A 20323-nucleotide genomic window follows, 5' to 3' on the forward strand; every position below is an offset into this window, starting at 1 on the left:
GTGGCAAATTCTCTTCCCTGACATTCGTAAACCAGCTGGGTTTTTACAAAAATCAAGCAGCTTTCATGGCCATTTTTTGTGCTAGCCACAAATGACCAGATTTATTGAATTTGATTTCCATGATGAGATTCGAACTCACTATTGCTGTGTTACTCTTCCAGTACCATTATCACGATACCATTTTTTACTCTCCACAGCCCAGGAAACAAAAAAAAATTGAAATTACTTACTGTTCTGGGCCTCCTCTGGCTTGGAACTACTTGCCACCAAATTGAGCTTACGAGGAAGCTATGCTGACTTCCCCGTGCAGGCCTGGGGTTAAGATTGCAGTTGGGCCGCGATGATGTCACTGGAGCCCAATCTGCATATTTAAAGCAGGACCCCCCCTGTCTTCCCGGCTGGTGTCCCACACACCTGCTAAAAACAACAGGATATAATTACATCCCGTGGGAAGGCAGCGGTATCGGAGGGGGTACGTTTCTGCCCCAATTTTAACCGCGGGCTCACTTCATTTCCGCCAGTTGAACAAGGTTAAAATTGGGCCTCAGAAGTAGACTGGAAATTTTGCAATCACCCCAGGTTTTAAAGTACATCATTGGAATTTTTAGCTTAAAAGCAAGAAGTTCCTGTATACAAAAACAGTTAGTAGGGGACTATTCAAAATCCTAGAGGAAGTGTGAGCCGGTTAAGAGTTTTTAAAAATAATGATTTTGGATAGCTTCAAAGATATAGGGGGGAAAATTGGATAGGGCCTGTTTTTGGGCGGGAGTAGCACAATCTGCAATTACCCCGCGCCCAATGGTCCCTGCGCAGGCAGGACCAGACTTTCGTCAGGCCTGTGGACATACCTGCAATCTGCATTGGGAATCAGCGTTGAATGAGGATTCCATGCAATTCGCACTTTCCACGAGCAGGGGGCACTCCAATCTCTGAAAAGCTGGCTGTCTGTTAGAAATCTCTTAAAGGTAGCTGGTACCTGATATTTGCTGAATATAACAGCCTGCTGTCTGCACGGAGTCTGAAGGGAGATCAGATATCGTGCACGTAAAGCACAGATGCAGGTTCCATCCCTATGTTTACACACTGATGAGTTATGTTAAAATATTGAATAAAGGTTGCACACCACTAAATCCCACAGCCTCCATTCTGCATGCCAGACCTCACCAATCTGCTGATCTGAGTTTGTACCGGGCCTGCGAGGGTCCATGCACCAAGGTTCTCTCTGATGCACCAGAGGCCTTGGGTGTAAGAGGTGGACAGAAGGAGGGACATCCTATATCCGGAGGGTAGGGTATGGGGGGGGGGAAGTCAAGAGGCCCTCCAGACATATACCCAAAAGGCAGTAGGGGATGAAGTCAATGCCAGGCGCACAGCATTATGAACATGGATGCAGTGCAGGAAGAGGTTCAGTGCTTTGACATGAGTGGTCAAGATTAGTGAGGTCAACTGTCAAGTGGCATCTCCTACCAACTGCACCACTAGCCACATCCACTGCTCCACACACTACACCCCTCATCATCCACCTACCAACAAACCCTTCCCATCAGTACTCAACTCTTCCAATCAGATGCTTCCTCTCACCCTCGCACATTACCACTGTTGCAAGCTGCCCACCCAGAACTCACAGGCCACACACACTGGCAGCTATTCAACCATGACAGACACAGGGGGCATATTAAGAAATTTGCAGATGACACAAAGAAAGGCCGTGTGGTTGATAGTGAGGAGGAAAGCTGTAGACTGCAGGAAGACATCAATGGATTGGTCAGATGGGCAGAAAAGTGGCAAATGGAGTTCAATCCAGAGAAGTGTGAGGTGATGCATTTGGGGAGGACAAACAAGGCAAGGGAATACACAATAAATGGAAGGATACTGAGAGGTGTAGAGGAAGTGAGGGACCTTGGAGTGCATGTCCACAGATCCCTGGAAGGTAGCAGGACAGGTAGATAAGTTGGTTAAGAAGTCATATGGAATGCTTTCCTTTATTAGCTGAGGCATAGAATATAAAAGCAGGGATGTTATGCTAGAACTGTATAAAACACTGGTTAGACCACGGCTTGAGGACTGTGCACAGTTCTGGTCACCACATTACAGGAAGGTTGTAATTGCACCAGAGAGGGTGCAGAGGAGATTTACGAGAATGTTGTCAGAACTGGAGAATTTTAGCTATGATGACAGATTGGATAGGCTGGGATTGTTTTTCTTGGAATAGAGGAGGCTGAGGGGTGATTTAATTGAGGTGTACAAAATTATGAGGGACCTAAATAGAGTGGATAGGAAGGATCTATTTCTCTTAGCGGAGGGGTCAATAACCAGGGGGCATAGATTTAAAGTGATTGGTAGAAGGATTAGAGCAGCAATTAGGAAGAATGCTTTCACCCAGAGGGTGGTGGGGGTCTGGAACTCACTGCCTGAGAGGGTGGGAAAGGGGCAGAAACCCTCAACTCATTTAAAAAATACCTGGATGTGCACCTGAAGAGCCGTGACCTGCAGGGCTACAGACCAAATGCGGGAAAGTGGGATTCGGCTGGGTGGCTCGTTTCTCAGCCGGCGGGGACACGATGAGCCGAATGGCCTCCTTCTGTACCATAAATTTTCTATGATTCTATTGATCACCCAGACAGATGTCCCGCTTTCTTGCAGGAGAAGGTGGCGCATATCAGGAGGCAGCAAGTGGCAGTGGCATTTTGCCCCTCGAGCCTGTTCCACCATTCAATGAGATCATGGTGGACATCTACCCACCTTAGCTCCATATCCCTTAATACACTTGGTTCACAGAAATCTATCAATCTCAGATTTAACTTTCACAAGTGAGCTAGCATCAACTGCCTTCTGCAAAAGAGCATTCCAAACGTCTCTTATCCTTTGCGTGTAGAAGCATTTTCTAAGTTCACCCCTGCAGGTCGTGGCTCTAAATGTTAGGCTATGTCCCCGCATCCTAGTAGTTAAGTCTAGGAGACCTCCAAAAACAGTTACAAATGTCTCGGCAGCCAGAAGCAATAATCCAGCCACTAACCTGTAAATCCTGCATGGTCCCTTTAAATAGCGCAGGTGGGGGGTCCTCCAGGCACTCTAAGACATGTTCAGATGGTTGGGGTTAAGACTATGCGTTGAGTTGAGCGTTAAGTCCCAAAATGGGGTCTATCACTTTAAGTTAGCGTTGGACGCTGATTGAAGCCATTTTCTCCCTACTTTACATGATTTCAGCGTGTGTTATCTGCACCTGCGCTAACTCCTATACCAAGATGGCGTCTGGCACACGTCACACCGGAAATGTGCGTGCGCATCCAAGATGCTATCTTGGATGTCGGAGAGGCCGTGTAGCGCCAAAACAACGGGCGCAATTTAGCACCCATAGTTCTTACAGATGATAAAATATGTGTTTTCTTCCTGCAATGCCTACATAGGGAGGATGCATGGCCCCATTTTGTTCCTTCTTTGCATTGCACATTTATATATTTACTGTTGGATCATCGCCAAGAGAGTGCTGTACCGATGCCAAGGCTGCTGCGTAAAGCCAACCTAATGAATATTATTGGAAGTGATATCCAAATCTGTCTACATCCAGGAAATATTAGGAGTTAGATTTATGATCAAAAAGAATGAGACAATTGCTAACTGATTTGAAAATGTGCAGTTGTGCTTATTTTAAAAGTGGCATATATCAAATTGGTCAGATTTTTAAATCAAAATGACTGATTGTAATTTCTTTTGGGTGTCATTTGGGAGTTCTGGATATTCTTAAATCCAACAAAAGAAATCAAACTAGTCATTCCAGACAGATTCTAACAAACTCTGCCTTATCTTCATGGTTGAGAAGACCAAAGCAATAGCCCGATGAGAAATCATGCTGCCCTTTTCTTCAGTGTTAATCATCGACATTTGATGCGGAGAGTTGCATTTGCAAATGAAAATCAGTATCATTCTTAGGCACCTTGTTTAGCTCAGTTCCAGATCTCCGAACTCCTGTAGTTAACTGCTTTGATTTTTTTCTGAATGCTACTGCACACGGTGTTGGGAATATTCACAAGATCAGGACATCCCGCCAAAGTGTGCAGTGGCGTTGAAAATCGGACCAGCAACGATAGGAGATAGGAGGGCTGGAGCAGCACTGAGGCGGGAGCCTAAGAGTGGCATTTAAGGTGGGAGGGGAGGGAAGAAGCCCAAAGAGAGGTTTAGTGGGAGGGGAAAGAAATGAAAATCAGCCAATTTTTATTACAGGCGGCTGATTCACGACGCCAGTTTTGCACCCAGGTGGCAATTTGAATGTTTATCCCGATATTTCTGTGAACAAGGGGGATTGTTGGAGGGGTGAATGTGTGTCTGAGAACTGGGGGAGTGTTGGAAGGGAGCCTGTCTCTGTAAACTGGGGGGGTGGAGAGGATTACAGGAAGAGATCTTCTGTAATGGGGTGTAGCTGGACAGAAAAGGTATCTCTGAATGGGGGAAGAGTTGGAGGGGAGAGTACCTTTGTGAAGGAGGCGAGCAATTTACATCTGTAAAATGGGCACAATGAGGACCAATTTCTATTCCTTGAAGTCATGAGTATTTATGAAGTTCTGAGTGGTGATAGTAACTGGGCAATCCGTAATATCCCATTGTTTATTGTGCCTTTATAATGGGATGATAGATCAAGGTCTCATTTACATATCCTGATAAACAATAAAGTAGCAATAATGGTAAAGACTGGGCTTTAAAGTCAGTGCTGTGGGGAATATTCTTCAAATAAAGCCCTCCCAATTAACCCTGCTTGTCAGTACATTCCAGTGCAAATAAGCTGTAAACTCTCAATACTGGCAAAGTATTGCAGAATAAACACAAATTAGCAGAAAAGTAGTGAGTGTTTGTTAATTTATTCTTTTGCAATATTTCTACTTTTTTAGATTGGTTTTTAATTTTTCATTGTAAAAAGCTTCATTTTCTAATGTTCCTTCTTTATTTTCCATTTTTAATTTCCTTCCCCCCTGTAGCGGACCTCAGCGTAAGTGAATATGTACCAGGTGAGTGCTACAAACTCAAGTCAGAACATATTTCTCTGATGAAAGAATGGAAGATGAATATTAATAACATTAAAACCTGCCACAGTTGGGTTCAGCTAAATGGTGGAGCCAAGCATACAATGAAATATACTGCACGCATGATTTTAGTTCAGTATGATGTGGTTAGCTCAGACTGAACATTAAAGCCCAAGAGCCCACTAGGAAAGGTTTGTGGTATGTATTACAGGTTCTTTTTATAATCCAATATTTATACATCACACTCAATACAGTGATGGTTTGTACAGAATCAGTCACTCATGCCTCTTCCACTCAGCTATTGGCTAGCAGTCAACCTAAACATATTAATAATACTGTCACCGTCTTTGACATTATTTAGACAAATTTGGGATTTTAGGGTACTGGGGAACAGAATTGTACTGTTTAAAGGGATATTGTCTTCATGAAAATGTGATCTACAATCCTTTTTTGTTTGGTTTGTCCAAGAGACTCTAAACAGTATGGTTCTTTATTTTTCTCAGCATTTCATTGTGATGATGTCAGGCACAATGACACAATGAAAATAGGATCACTGGTTTACAATAACTGACTAAATCAAATACTTTTTTTTAATTACACAGTTCCTATAATTTTTAATTTGTGTTTAATTTCCACAATCCTGTTTTTTTTTTCCATGGAAACAGAAAACCAGATGGTACTCCCTATAATCAAGGCCATGGCAATGATTGTTTTTAATGCACGATTCTATGGAGTTATCAGTTTTTTTGGGAGTAGCCTCTCTATACTTGTACTCCCTGGCAACCAATCATGCAGTAGCATTAATAGTGGCTGTAGAAATGTCTATTAGCAAGTCTACAGTTGAAGGATATTGTTTAGGGACAATTAGTAACAATGCAGGAGAAAACATGGAAACATATAACTTGTTTTCTGTAAAAATGGAAAATTGGTGGCCTTGCACACAACATTTCCTCACCAAACAACAAAAGCTTTCTTTGTGAAGATGGTGCCCCTTTAAGGTTTTTCATTGGTTTTTAAAATACTACTTACATGAATTTGTCCATTAACAACAGGGTGTTCAATACGTGGTTCACCACCAGGAAGGGGTTGAAGTCTCAGGCCCGCCTATCACTCGAATCTAATTACTTCAGCGAAATGAGTTTTGCCAGTTCTCAGCTGGATGACCAGATTTGGCTTTGCGGGCTAACAACTTTCTATTGTAATGTTGGGGGTGGGGTGGGGGGGGAAGAGAGACAGAAAATGGGACCAAGAGAGAACAGTGGACACAATGTGATTAACATTTCTCTATACTTGTACTCCCTGGCAACCAATCATGCAGTAGCATTAATAGTGACTGTAGAAATGTCTGTTAGCAAGGCTACAGTTGAAGGATATTATTTATGGACAATTAGTAACTATGCAGGAGAAAACATATAACTGATATGTTTATTGTTGAAGACATCAGATGGCAGTATTCATAGAAAGTAGTTGTGCGAAGGAACCAAAGGCTGTATATAGCAAGTGTCTGTCTTAATGGCCATGTTATGAATGAGTTCATTGTAACTTTTACTGTTTTACTCCTTTTTTAATAGGGAAAGATGCTATCTGGACTCAGTACTCCTTCAAATATGATTCGTACTCAGAGTGTCAAGGCAAGCGGTTTGTCAAACGAACCCGGTACAGGAAATTTGTTGGTATCATTCTGTGTAACTCTCTGCGATACAAGATTTACCTCAGTAATTCCCTCTCAGGTATGATCCATTTTTTAAACATGTTATTTTAACTGCAAAGGGTAAAAGGACAGTGGTGCTAAATTAAGGAGATTTGGGGCACACTCAGTTATGCTGAATTTGCAGCTCCAGATGGGATTGACATCTGGTGATAGAATCATGTCACCAACTGTATTATTGCGTCCTCCTTTGTATATCAAGACTGTTTAAAGGGGCAATGTTGTCAAGGTAATGAACAATCGCAGAAAAGCCAAGGTGCAATTTTCTTTCAATAAAGATTCCCTGTAGTGCCTTCTCTGCTATGAAGTCGAAAATGAACATTTAAAATCTTTTATTTGACAGATCTGTATGTTTGACTAAAATCTAAAGTACTGATCTGCTGGTCAGAAGCTAATTCTGATTTGAGGATATATTCAGTGCGGAAGAAATAGAAAATAAATACTTTAAATAACCATAAGAGCAGAACAAAACCAAGTGACATTTAGAGAATAAGATCCACATTCCTAAAAGTAGAATTTTTCATTTAAAAAACAAACTAACTCATGGGGCTCGATTTTAAAAGGGCAGTCGGGGGGGGGGGTTAATGGGCGCGCGGCAAACCTGAATAATAAAAACTTACCGTTCCCCACGTGGTTGCGACTTAATTGGTGCACCTTAACCTTGTTTCTGGGTTTGCCGTCCTAAAGCTGCACAGTGGGCGGACTGTGCACCCACATCACAGGCTATCAACAGGAGCGTCTAGATTTAAAGGGACATTGTTCCAATAGATTTTGCTGGAGCAAAGAGTCAGAAGACCCAATGGAGCAGCACAGGGGCAAGGCTGCTCCAAGATTCAGCGATGCTTCACTTCAGGTGCTACTGACCGGGGTGAGGAGGAGGAGGGAACTATTTTACCCGGCCGACAGGAGGAAGCGCCCCGCCTCTGCCACAAAGAAGGCCTGGCTCGAAGTGGCAGAGGAGGTCACCAGCAGCAGAAATATCTCCCGCACTTGGGTCCAGTGCAGGAAGAGTTTCAATGACCTAACTAGGTCAGCAAAAGTGAGTACACTTTACTGATTCTCCTGCATTCAATGTTGCACAACATGCCCCTCCCCCACCCCAACTCATTCTGCACTGCCAAGACTACTCCATCACAGCACTCCTCACACCCACTTATGGCTCATCCTCAACTTACCTTCACTTTCTGAGCACTTCTTTACCTCCCCATTTGTGACCCCACCACTACCACTCACCCCAATCCTGATCCAATGTGATGTCTGTTTATACTCACCCTCTGATGCATCTCTTTCATGGTCAGCCTCACCCAAAGCAATGCATTCATTGGTTGGCCACTCCACCATCACTCACTCACACGTCTGTACTTTCTCCCCTTCTAGAAGAGAGCGCAAAATGCACACGAGAGGGCGAGGACTGGAGGGGGGCCTCCGCAAATAGTGGTCCTCACAGAGGCGGAGGAGGAGACCCTGCAGATCGGCCACGTTCTCGAGTGCCTGTCTGTCAGGGACGCCGAGACTGGCACCCCACAAACATCTGGTGACACAACTTTAACATTCATCTCACACAACATGAATTGATATTAACAATGATTAGCATGCATAACACCTCAGTATGCTCATCGCAACATGACACATCTGTGATGATGATTAATATTGCCTCTGTTCTCTTCCAGGCCCTTCAACGACTGCAGCGACGGCAGAGGGCAATTCCTCAGTGGAGCTCCGGGCCTCTGAGGGCGCACCGTCACGTCTTTGCGAGCCATCCACCAGCGCAGATACTCACACCTCGGTAGTCAGTTAGTTGGGTTGGCTCCTGGTGAGTCAGCACACACAATAGGGCACGAGCAGACACTGGTGTCAGGGGCAGCTGCGGAGAGTCCGCGGCGGTGGGCGCACTCCTCTCCAGGCTCTGCTCAGCTGGACGCAGATGCTGAACCCCGGGACCATCCTTTAAAAGGAGAATGATCGAGGGACAGCAGCACATTTGCGAGGTACTGGAACAGGTGCCGCGCACACTCTCCACAATAGCACAGAGGATGGAGGAGTCCAACTCCTGCATTAGTGGAATGGTGGCACAGGTACGTGAGGGAATCTCTGAGATAGTGTCACAGGGACATGAGGAACTGTCTGAGATAGTGTCATATGTAACTGCTGAAATGTCTGAGATAGTGTCGCAGGTAAGTGCAGGAATGTCTGCGATGGAGAGAAGGTTAGCTTCCATTCTGCTTCAAACATGGCTCACAAATGAGTCCATTCAGGCCCTGACAACGGTCGTTCAGACTCATGGTGAACAACATTCTGCCGCCTTAAACAGGCGGCCAGAAACTTTACAACTGGGCTTCCAAGACATCACACATGTCCTCCAAACTGTTGTCCAGCAGGGTGGTAGGAGTAATGTGGGCCTGGTCCAGGAAAGAGATGATGGCGAAAGGGGACATGGAAGTGGGGACGCCACTCAAAGCGCTTCCACATCTCACCCGTTGCCCCCCTCTCAATCAGTACCCGCAATGCTGCCTCCTCTCCACGTGGCCGAGTCTGCCCCTGCACAGGTGCAGGTGGAGCATTCTTTGGAGGGGCTCTCACAGGCTCCAAAACCCAGAAGGCGTAGCCCCAAAGCATCTAAGCAGTCCGGCCATGGACATGAGCGACCTGCCACCACCTCAGCTGCAGCTACAGGGGATGCACCTCATAGAAGTGGTAGGAAGAGAAAGGCGAAGGATCACGAAGGGTCTGCACAAGGGTGTCTGACAGACTGTCATGTTTTTCATTTATATTTGGTTTGGGTAAAAGTCACTGAACTCTTCGTATTTTCTGATCTTATGAGATATGGTATCTTATATGAACCGTTCATATATGAGTGACCTCACAAGCAGCCAGGTGAGCTGCTGCTCTGCCCATGGGTTCGTCCTCCTCCTCCTGCTCCTCCTCAATGTTCATTGCAGATGTGGATGCTGTTTGAGGTCATGGGACCTCATCAACCGGTACCCCTCTCTTTTGCCATGTTGTGCGGGACACAACACACTACTATAATACGACCCATTCTCGCTGGTGCGTATTGAAGCGCTCCCTCGGAATGATCGAGGCACCGAAATCGCACCTTCAGCAGTCCTTTCAATTACAGACCTGGTGGTGATGTGGCTGTCGTTGTATCGACGCTGCTGCTTGCTGATGGGGTTCCTCAGAGGTGTCATCAGCCATGTGTGCAGGGGATATCTCCCTTGTCCCCGAGGAGCCAGCCCTTAAGGCTGTTCGGTGAGTGGAAGAGGCCCGGGATGTTGGATTCCCTCAGAATGAACGAATCGTGACAGCTGCTAGGGAATCTCACACACACGTGAAGAAATCTTATCCGGTGGTCACAAACGAGCTGAGCGTTGATGGAATGATAACCCTTTCCATTGATGAACAGTCCTGGCTCATGTGGAGGTGCTCCGATTGCTATATGCGTGCAATTGATTGTGCCCGCCACACGTGGGAAGCCAACCATAGAGTGGAATCTCACTGCCCTCTCCGTCTGGCTGAGGTTGTCCATGGGGAAGTTGACGTACTGTGAGGTCCTGCAAAACAAACCATCGGTGACCTGCCTTATGCACTTGCGTGCAGATGACTGAGACACCCTGGTGATGTCATCGGTGGCACATTGGAATGATCCGGAGGAGAAGAAGTTGAGGGCAGTGATCACTTTAACTGCAACAGGTAATGAGATGCTGCCAGGCCCAGCCGGGAGCAGCTCGGTATGAAGGAAGCTGCAGATGTCTGCGACCACCTGGCGACTCGCTCTCAGCCTCTGTATCCACTGCTCCTCAGAGAGGTCCAGGAAGTTGAGCCTTGGTTTGTAGACCCTCTGACGAGGGTAGTGCCTCCTGGGACGTCGCTCCCTCTGTTGTTCCCCTCTTTGCTCTTGTGCAGGTGCCTGTGGCGCAGCACTGTGTTGTAGAGCTGGTGGACGTGCACGCCATGCCAGGCGAGGATGGTAATGTTCCTCGTCCTCAGATTTACTGATGAATGCAGCCATCACGCCCCCCCATCCTGATTGTGTCAGTTTGAGGGGGGTCCGAAAAGTTAGTAAATATGTGTAAACAGAACAATTCTGTGTAGAAACCAAGAATTTTCAGTCCAAACACAAAGATCTCCCAGCCAAAGGTTTGTCTGAGAGAACTAAGTGCCCTGCTGCACTAACTCACCTTTTATCCCCATCTGTCAAACAGGGATTTAAATGTCCAAATGGCTGCCGGCTGAAACATGACTCGTTTCCCATGGCGTGTTTCACACAGCACGGGAAACACGTTGAGGCAGTGTTGAAATCATTTGCCTTCATATCTAATTGCATTTTTGGATTTTTTAAAACTGGTTTAAATACTTCAATTACTGCTTTAAAGCCAGCGGGCTGATATTTAATGTTGATTAAATGTTATGTTAGTTGTATAATCAACATTGACAGAAGGGGAAGCACAATCTGTTGTTTATTAGCAGATATGGGAACAAAAAAGATACTTGTTTCAGTTGACATGTACCAGGGACACAATAGGTCCCCTATTACCATACAATTCGGCCGTAATGGTAGTAAACAAAAAATTAAGCCTGAAAACAATACAGACATGTGTGAATTTTGAAGAGTAAAACATCAGAAAAATGGAAATTCTTTTAACATTACTGCAGGGGATATAGAAAGGAAGTTTATCCCCATGAGAAAAGGAAGAGATATAGCAAAACTAAGACCACGGTTGAATTAATTCCTCTCATCAGTGTTTAGATTCCAGATGCATTAAAACTGGCTCAGGAATCTACAACACATGTAGAGGTCAGAAAAGAATGTGTTTTAAGAATCTGAAAGCATTAAATATCTACAGGGTGCCTGAACGAGATGGAATCCATCACAAAATCCCAAATCAACTATGGAAGGAAAAAGACAAAGCTCCGTTTAAGATTTTAGGAATTCCACCAATGCAGGACTATACCTGAGAGTTTGAAGATAACTAAGCTGAAATTCAAAAAATAGACTGGAAGCATGATTCAAGCAATTGTTGATCTCGTCATTTAATACAATATCAGTAGTAGTTAAAACATTCAAGAACCTCTTAGAGAATACTGTCAATGCTCTTCTAAAGAGCATAGAGGCCATAGCAGCATAATGTTAGAAGAAAGAGTTAGGAGGAGGCTCCGTGAACATCCCATCCTCAACCATGGCGGAGCCTAATGCATCAGTGCAAAAGACAAAAGTGCTCAGTAGATGATCCCCACCATCACAAATGCCAGTCTTCAGCCAATTCAATTCACTCCATGTGACATCAAGAAACAGTTGAGTGCACTGGCCACAGCAAAGACTATGAGGCCCGACAATATCCCGGCTGTAGTGCTAAAGATCGGTGCTCCAGAACTAACCACACCCCAACTAAGTTGTCCCAATACAGCTACAACACTGGTATCTAACAATGTGGAAAATTGTTTATGTCTGTCCTGTCTACAAGAATGCAGGATAAATCCAACCCAACCAATTACCATATCAGCCTACTCCCAATCATCAGTAAATTGATAGATGGAGTCATTAACAGTGCTAGCAAGCGACACTTACTTGCCAATAACCTGCTCACCGATGCTCACCGATGCTCAATTTGGTTTCTGTCAGGGCCACTCGGCTCCAGACCTCATTACAGCCCTTGATCCAAACATGGACACAAGACCTGAATTTCAGTGGTGAGGTGTGAGTGACTGCCCTTGACATCAAGGCAGAATTCGACTGTGTGTGTGACACCAAGGAGCCCTAGTTAAACTGAAGTCAATGGGGATCGGAGCGAAAACTCTCCAGTGGCTGGCAAGATGCCAAAGGAGTAGGGGGAATGACCAAGATGTGATTTGGTGATGAGAGTCACATTGTTACTGCGGCAGTTTTGGAAGGCCAGGTGGGGAGGCTTCAGTAAGGGGCAATCAAATCCATGAAGTCAGTAAGGTAGTGGGTGGCAAAGGACTTGTTCATGAGTGAACAGACATTCTGGAGGGAAATGTGGAAAGGGCAGTGATTGTTGATCTGACGGCAGAGCCTGAGGGAACAGTGATGGGTAGGGTGAGCAGGATGTTGGTGAGATTAGCTCCTAGTGGGTGCACTGAGCGGGTAGGTCAGCAAACTAGGATTAGGGTTGCTGCTTGTAAGCATTCTTCAACGGCCACTTTGGAGCATTATTTTAAAAATTTATTCTCGGGCTGTGGATGTCGATGGCATGGCTGGCATTTCTTGCCCATCCCTAGTTGCCTTGAGAAGATGGTGGTGGGCTGCCTTCTTGGCGTATAGGTTTGATACAACTGAGTGGCTTGTTCGGCCACTTCAGAGGGCAGTTAAGAGTCAAGTACGTTGGTGTGGCACTGGAGTCACATAGGAGCCTGACCGGGTAAGGACAGCAGATTTCCTTCCCTAAAGGACATTAGTGAACCAGTTGGGTTTTTACGACAATCCGACAGCTTCATGGTCACTTTTACTGATATCAGCTTTTTAAAAAATGGAGTTCACATTCTCAAACTATTGGTGGGATTTGAACTCTCATTCGCTGGATTATTTGTCCAGTGACATAACCACTACCCTACCAAGAGAGGCACAGAGGGTAGCAGGTGAGTTTATCAAAGGGGCATCCAAGCCTGGAACGGCAGCAGAAAAGTAGGTAGGCAGAAGATTAGTGATGGATTTAGGTAGGCATTTGGAGGTGGAGGAAGTACCCAAAAGAAATGAAAGGTGGCATTACTGGGTGCCAGGAAGGGGAGGAGACAGGAGAGAAAGGCCCGAGAGGGGCCAAGAGGAAAAGAAAAAGAAATGAAAACAGAGCAGCAGCCAAAATGCACATGTGAATGGACAGAGAGAGAGAGAGAGAGAGAGAGAGAGAGGTTTATGGTCCTGTTGCTGTAGGTTCAGAAATAAATGGGTTTGCCACAATTTAAAGTGCCACTGAAAAAGCTAGTGCAGAAAAACATAATTAATATGGACAGAGATCTGTTCTGAGACTTTGGAAGCCTCCAGTTCTTGTCTAAGTGGAATTTAGTCAGATCATCTTTGTTGATACTTGTAAAATTAATGTAATTTTATCCCTGGACTAAGAGTGCCTGGTATATGTCATCAATATAGAAGCTATGCATTAACTGAACATAAATGCAAATACTTCATAAAAAAAGAAACTCCTCGTTATAGTCACTTAAATCTGCTACTCCTGGCACAACTTGCTGGGTTGGCAATTCTGAATCCATACAAATCAGTCAGCACTTTTCTGACTCTGGAGAAGAAATAAATCAATTGGCCAAATGGTACATTGATCAAATGACAATTGAGAGTAATATATTTCTGTATCTAAGACCATCATAAGAATGATGAACCATATTCAAGCATCTGAGGTGGAAAAATTTGATGACCTGCTTCTGGGACAATGTATCTTGCTGTCAATCCATAGGGGTGGGTGTGAGAGTGTGTGTGTGAGTGATCGAGTGAGTGATCGAGTGAGCGAGTGAGCGGGTGAGCGAGCGATCGTAGTCCCACTCCCCTGCTCTTTCCCATTGGCCCTGCAGGGATATTGAATACTTGGTGTTAAGATAGTGGGATTTGAATGTTCTAAATGGTATAGTGTTGCCACCATCTTCGGTGATTTCAATACTCGCAGTGCTATGTAGCAGAAAGATGGGAGGTTATGTTGAGGTACACAAATTACTGGTAAAATACACATCTGATATTACTGGCCAGACTAGCTAGTGTCTTTACACAAATGCTGTCACTGCTAGCAAATTTATGCAAGCAGTCAAACCAGTGGTCCGTTGGTTACACTTGGTAAGTCATTTATAGGATGGGAACCAAGCAACTATTTTTACATTGTGTTGTCAGAATGCTTTTCATGGCAGGTGGAGGCACTCAAACAAGTAGTAAAAACTATCATATGGCATCAGCTTTAAATTATGTTTCTCTCAAGACTGTTGCATGTAAAATCTTCATCACCCTTTACCATCCATCATCAAATTGACATGCTGAGCAGTGTAACAAGATCCCAAGTTGATGTTAGCACCACTAGATAGTAGTGGCTGGACACTCATACTACCAATAGACATGGTATTGTTCACAAATAGAGGGTAATGTGGGAAAATTCACCTGCACTTTAAGAGTAATATGGGAATGGATGGATAGGCACATTGGCCAAGTAGCTAGATGCTAAATGCAATGCTATAAACTCAGGGTTACTAACAATAGCAATGAAATTCTTCCTGCTGATAATTTCAGCATAACTACGTGGAAACCGAAAATCTGGCACACTCACTCTGTTTCTATTAAACTTATTGGCAGGTTAATTTCAGTCAATTCCCCCACCCCCAAATGTAATCAGCTCAGGAATTATTCTAGTTCCATCAACTAGCTGAGAAATTGCACATAATGACCCCACGGGAGGTATTCTGTGGGTCCATAGCAACAGGAAGATTAGAGTTAATGCAGTATACCTCCCCTCTCCACCTCACAAATACTGATCAAATCGTTGAATTGTTTCAATTCGGGTCGAAGGCTATAAACATGAATAAACATCAAACCTCACATTTTGCCCTAATAACAATTAAGTTACATAATTTCTGACTGTTGCAGCCATAAGAGTATAATATTTAAATAAATGTTAACTAAGAACGTTTAAAATGTAAATTTATCTTCTATGCTTCAATGGAATTCATAGCTATTTGATTTTCCAGTAACCACCTTGTAAATTATGAACCCAATGTCCAATTTCTGTCAGCATGTAGGTGGCTGCCTAGAATTTTTTTTAATAAGGAATTTGCATGCAATTCAAATCCTTGACTAACATACAGATTCACTGTACAACTTTATGTGTAATTCACTGATGCAAAAACCAGCTGCTATTTATGAGAATCAGGGCATGGGAAAATCAGATAATTAGATAAGATTTAGCATTGTTACTAAACCAGACACTTTTTTTTTCCTTAAAAAACTTAGGAGTTTTCTACAACATAGGAGATTTATCAGGGCATGGGGAGGATCACTGTCAGTTTGTGGACTCATTCCTGGATGGCAGGACAGGAGAGCATCTCCTGCCTGAACAGCTGCCAATAAGACAAGGTGAGCTAAATCTCAATAATTATGGTCCTCTGATGTTGTTCTTGGTTAGTCCTACATTGTGCAGTATATAAATGGATGATTATCTAGCAGAAATGAAAGCATTGCAGCGCTCTTGGCTTGGTTATATCAGTCAAATTGAAACATAATGCACTCTTCCTTAAAGCTAGATTTGTTTTAGACTCAGTTAAGAGATGCTACAGGTTCTACTCAGAGCTAGAGTTGGACTCAAACCTATATTCACCTTGCTGAGCAGCACCAAGCATTACCATTTTTAAAATTAAAATTGTACTGTGTACAAATGCTATTGTTTGTTATCTTAGGAAAGTTCCAGTTTTAGCACTGTTTTGAATAATGTTCACAAGGAGGAATTGTAATCTTTGACATGACTCTTAATTTTTGGTAGTTTACAAGGAGAATCCTTCCACAAGTGACATATTTTTGAACATTTTAGATTTTTTTTTTTGGCTTCCCAATTTTCACTATTCCCTTTGTTCATTCTGTAAATGCTATTTACAGGATATCTGGAAATTTAGTTACCTGATTCCAGGATTAGAATAGGTTTACAATCTGGAAACTGGACAGATATGCAACAATGGTATCTGTTGACACAATGGTTCAGACACTTCAATGTACAAGGGATTTCTGACAGCCAGAAAAAAAATTGTGTTTCTCGTCATGCGGAAACCTTCATTTAATGCAATCTAGACAAAAAGGAAACGTCTAGGCTGCAATCAACGTATTTCATGTTTGTCGTTACTGTGGTTTCCGTGTCGGCCAGCCAAATAATCTTGGGCAAATTGAACTCCTTGATATTTGTAGTGGAGCTATTACCAATTATTGACATCACCCTGGGTGGCCCAGTAGGGAGGGAAACCCTACTTGAAGATCTCAAGGTAAAATACTAAATTTGACAATTAAAAACATTTGATAAGCACATTTCTCGAACAAGAAGTAGTCCACACTGTACATTTTTTCCCTTTTAACAGACTCATTCAAAAAGCATGTATTGCTGCAATACTATTTATATATAACTGACTACATAAATCCCTAGTTGCCCCATAGCCAAGGAGAAAACCAGTGATAATGTTTAATACCATTTAGATGCTTTAATACTTTCAGGTTACTTTAAGTAAAGCTGTTGTCTTGTGACTTTTAGGTTTTTACCGAAGTGTTCGCCAGGAACCGGTTATGTTTGGTACAATAGGTGGACAAACACACATCCATTACGTCCATTGGTACGAGTGCGGTATAGCCATACCTGGGCAATGGTGAAGTGAACAACTACCGTAGAATACGACAAGAAGCAGCAGCAAAGCCCAAATGAACTGATTATATTCTATCGATATTGTTCCTTATATTCAATGTAAGATTCAAATAGACCATGTAATGTACAGAATGTTATTTTTTAAGAAGCCATATAGAAATCTTTATATAGTGTGGTACAGGGTGAATTGTACCCGTTCTAAGGCGCATAATTGTAATTATTCCACAACCTAAATGGCTTTAGAACAATGTGACCACCAATCTGGGCAGTAAATAGTGACATTAACAGGTGTTCTAGCAATTTTCTGACCAGCTCTCACTTATTTTTGTCATCTGTGCAGCTTCCAGAAGTAGCAGTAGCGGCCATTAGAAAGTTGATGTAAACATCTAAATATATAAAAATAAATTAATGCTCACTACTCATCAAGTGTGCTGTAAATAAATGATAGCACTGTCCAGGATTTTGTAATCTTGAACACGTCCTATACAGTTTGTCGTCCTAAATTTTTTTTGAAAACACAGGCTTTGATATTGGGAAGCTGGCTCCCTATGCCCTCAGTTCTGAATATAATTGTTTAAATGTTATTTATCAGGAATGTATTTAAAAACACAGAACATAAATTGTAACTTCTATTCACAAAGTATAGGAGAAGGGATTTTTAAAATTTAGATTTGCAGTAACAAATGAACTTCAGCGGCAGAATGGAGAAACTTCTCTCATCGGATACCCTTAGCAGCCAATGGTTCCTGTAGGAAGATTACCAATTGTAACGAAAATGATACTGTGTAGTGTAACTATTAAATATGCCTTGTTTTGTCCAAAGGTGTACTGAAGGCAGAGAGGTACCTATGGACAGAAGCCTCTTGGTTCTGCTTGTTAAGCTGATTATACATTATTTTATTCAGTACTGAACAAAACTAAATATTTACAGCCAAGATATTTTTACACACAATCAAAATTTTGTAAAATGTCAATTTTTTTTGGTTAGTGCATGTATATATCCATGTTATGGTGAGCATACCAGACCATACATCTACAAATACCCTCACAGAAACACCTAACTACAATAGTGCCCACATAGAGATGGTCAGCTAACAAACACCCACACATGTTCACTTAAGGATGCTTCCCTTTGTTGCTCTTGCAGTTTATTCAGTATTTGTGGACATTTTTATGGCCCCATATTCTTACCACAAATGGATATTATAAGTTAAGCAATACTAATATATACAATTTCCCCTCAAGTGGCATTGCTAATATGAATTTAGTTCTGAAAACATGGCTGCAATTAGTCAGCTTGTCAGCAGCTTTGCTGCAGCAGTTTTTGATAAATTTCGCATGATTCCATTACCTGCACATGCTCACAGAGACACTCAGCCACCAAAAATATGCACATGCCCAGACAGAACACTAATCCCCATACTCCTAAATAGAGATATTAACTCACCAGTGTGAGCACATGCAGAGATGCTTATCTGTACACGCCTGAATTCAAATGCTCAGCCACTAATGTTCTGTACACTTCCTTACAGAGATGTTCAGCTCCATGTCCACACATACCACCAAAATATTTCATTACCAAATGTTTGTATATAGATGCTCATCTAACAAATGTCTTAACAGAGCATGATAGAAATGCCAGACTACACACAATCTCTCACGGCCATAGAAAAATGCATAACTAACATATCTGTTCATAGTGGCAGAGAGACAAGCAAGCATCAAACTCCTGCTTGTGTCAGTATACACGTTGCCAAACATTGGCCACGTACAGAAGCTGGGCTAACAGATATTTAACCAAGCTTATATAGAAACACTCAGTTATCAAGCATTTGTCCGGGTCCATACAGAAATCCCATTACAGCAACTCAGCTAACAATTATCCAGATATAGAAATGCTCAACTATCATGTCACATCGTCAGATAGATACACTCAAGTAACATTCGTACGTGCTCAGATAGAAGTGTTCGGTTGCCAATCTCTGCTCATCCCACAAAGAAATGCTGCAAACACCCAGATTGAAATGCGCAATCAAACATCCATCCACACAAGAGATGCTCAGCTGCCAAACATTAACAAACACGTGCAGACATTTAGCTTTGTTGACCTTGCAACTTATTCAGTATTTGTGGAGGTTATTGCCTCATATTCTTACCAAAAATGGATATTATAGGTTAAGTAATGCATACTAATATATACAATTTTTTCTCCCATGTGACATTGCTAGTAACATGAGTTTAGTTCTGAAAACATGGCTGCAGTTAGTATTTAGATTATCAGCAGCTTTACTTGAGCAGAGTTTTTGATAAATTTTGCAAGGCTGCCTGCAGCAGTCATTTATGCTGTCATACTCTTGAGAATAATTAAAAATACAAATTTAATCCGATGCCTTTATTACCTGTTCTGTGACTGTCAACACAATCACAATTCATTCGCTGTACATTATTGGTGCTGAACCACTGGACACTTTTTGGAAATTATATAAAAATGTAAGGGGGTATATATATCACCACACACATATCCATATATGTATAATATACAACACGTATAAATACATACTATAATGGAAAGTCAAAGAATAGGTGCATCTATTCTGTGGATGTTGCCATTTGTCTCCTCTTCTGCTTCTCTTTTTCTTCTTTTCTTTTGTGGGAGATGGTTGGTGATATTGACTGTTGAGCAAGAGTGCTGTTAAGGCTGCTGAATGCATTTTGTAATGGTAGGTGCAAATAAATTTGTGGGCTGCAGTGCTCAGTACTTTGCTTCATGTCCAGTTCCCCCAACCCTGTCTCTGTTGCTTCTTCACAGCACTTCACTCCAATTGCCTACCCTACCCATTTCCTTCCTATTAAACCCTACCTCCTCCATTTCCAACCATCCTCTTGGTCTCATTGCCTGCCACACCCTTTGCTGTTAGCAATACCCATTTCTTTCTAGTTGCTGAATTTCTTCCACTTCCCAATTCAGTCATCTAGTCAACATGTATCCCATGTGTGACAAATATTAAAAATTATTTGGAAATCAAGGAATTTCTTTATAAGCAAAAGGTAATTCACGATTTTAAAGTTTATTTCTCATTTCAATACTTTGAAGTGGAATTACTTCAGATCAGTTTAAACCTCCCCTTGGAACTTCACTAGATTATGTAAAGTTTTACTGTTGATTGATAAAGATCAAAGACAGCAACCTTAAATGATGTGAAGTAATCCTGCTTAAAAACATATACATTTGTACATGCACATACATATAAGAAAGAACT

At 42.6% G+C, this 20323-nt stretch overlaps 1 protein-coding gene across 1 annotated transcript in view; it reads left to right on the plus strand.

Annotated features, from left to right (window-relative positions):
- Positions 1-19450, plus strand: part of LOC137326844 (target of Nesh-SH3) — a 92387-nt gene extending 72937 nt beyond the window's left edge. The window contains exons 14-17 of the mRNA XM_067992224.1: positions 4971-5000; positions 6587-6745; positions 15677-15799; positions 16956-19450. Of these exons, the coding sequence (XP_067848325.1) occupies positions 4971-5000; positions 6587-6745; positions 15677-15799; positions 16956-17071 (428 nt within the window). The 3' untranslated portion in view covers positions 17072-19450. The remainder of the gene's footprint in view (positions 1-4970; positions 5001-6586; positions 6746-15676; positions 15800-16955) is intronic.
- Positions 19451-20323: the final 873 nt, after the last annotated feature.

This window comes from Heptranchias perlo, chromosome 11 (assembly GCF_035084215.1).
Source record: "Heptranchias perlo isolate sHepPer1 chromosome 11, sHepPer1.hap1, whole genome shotgun sequence".
NCBI classification, from domain to species: Eukaryota; Metazoa; Chordata; class Chondrichthyes; order Hexanchiformes; family Hexanchidae; genus Heptranchias; species Heptranchias perlo.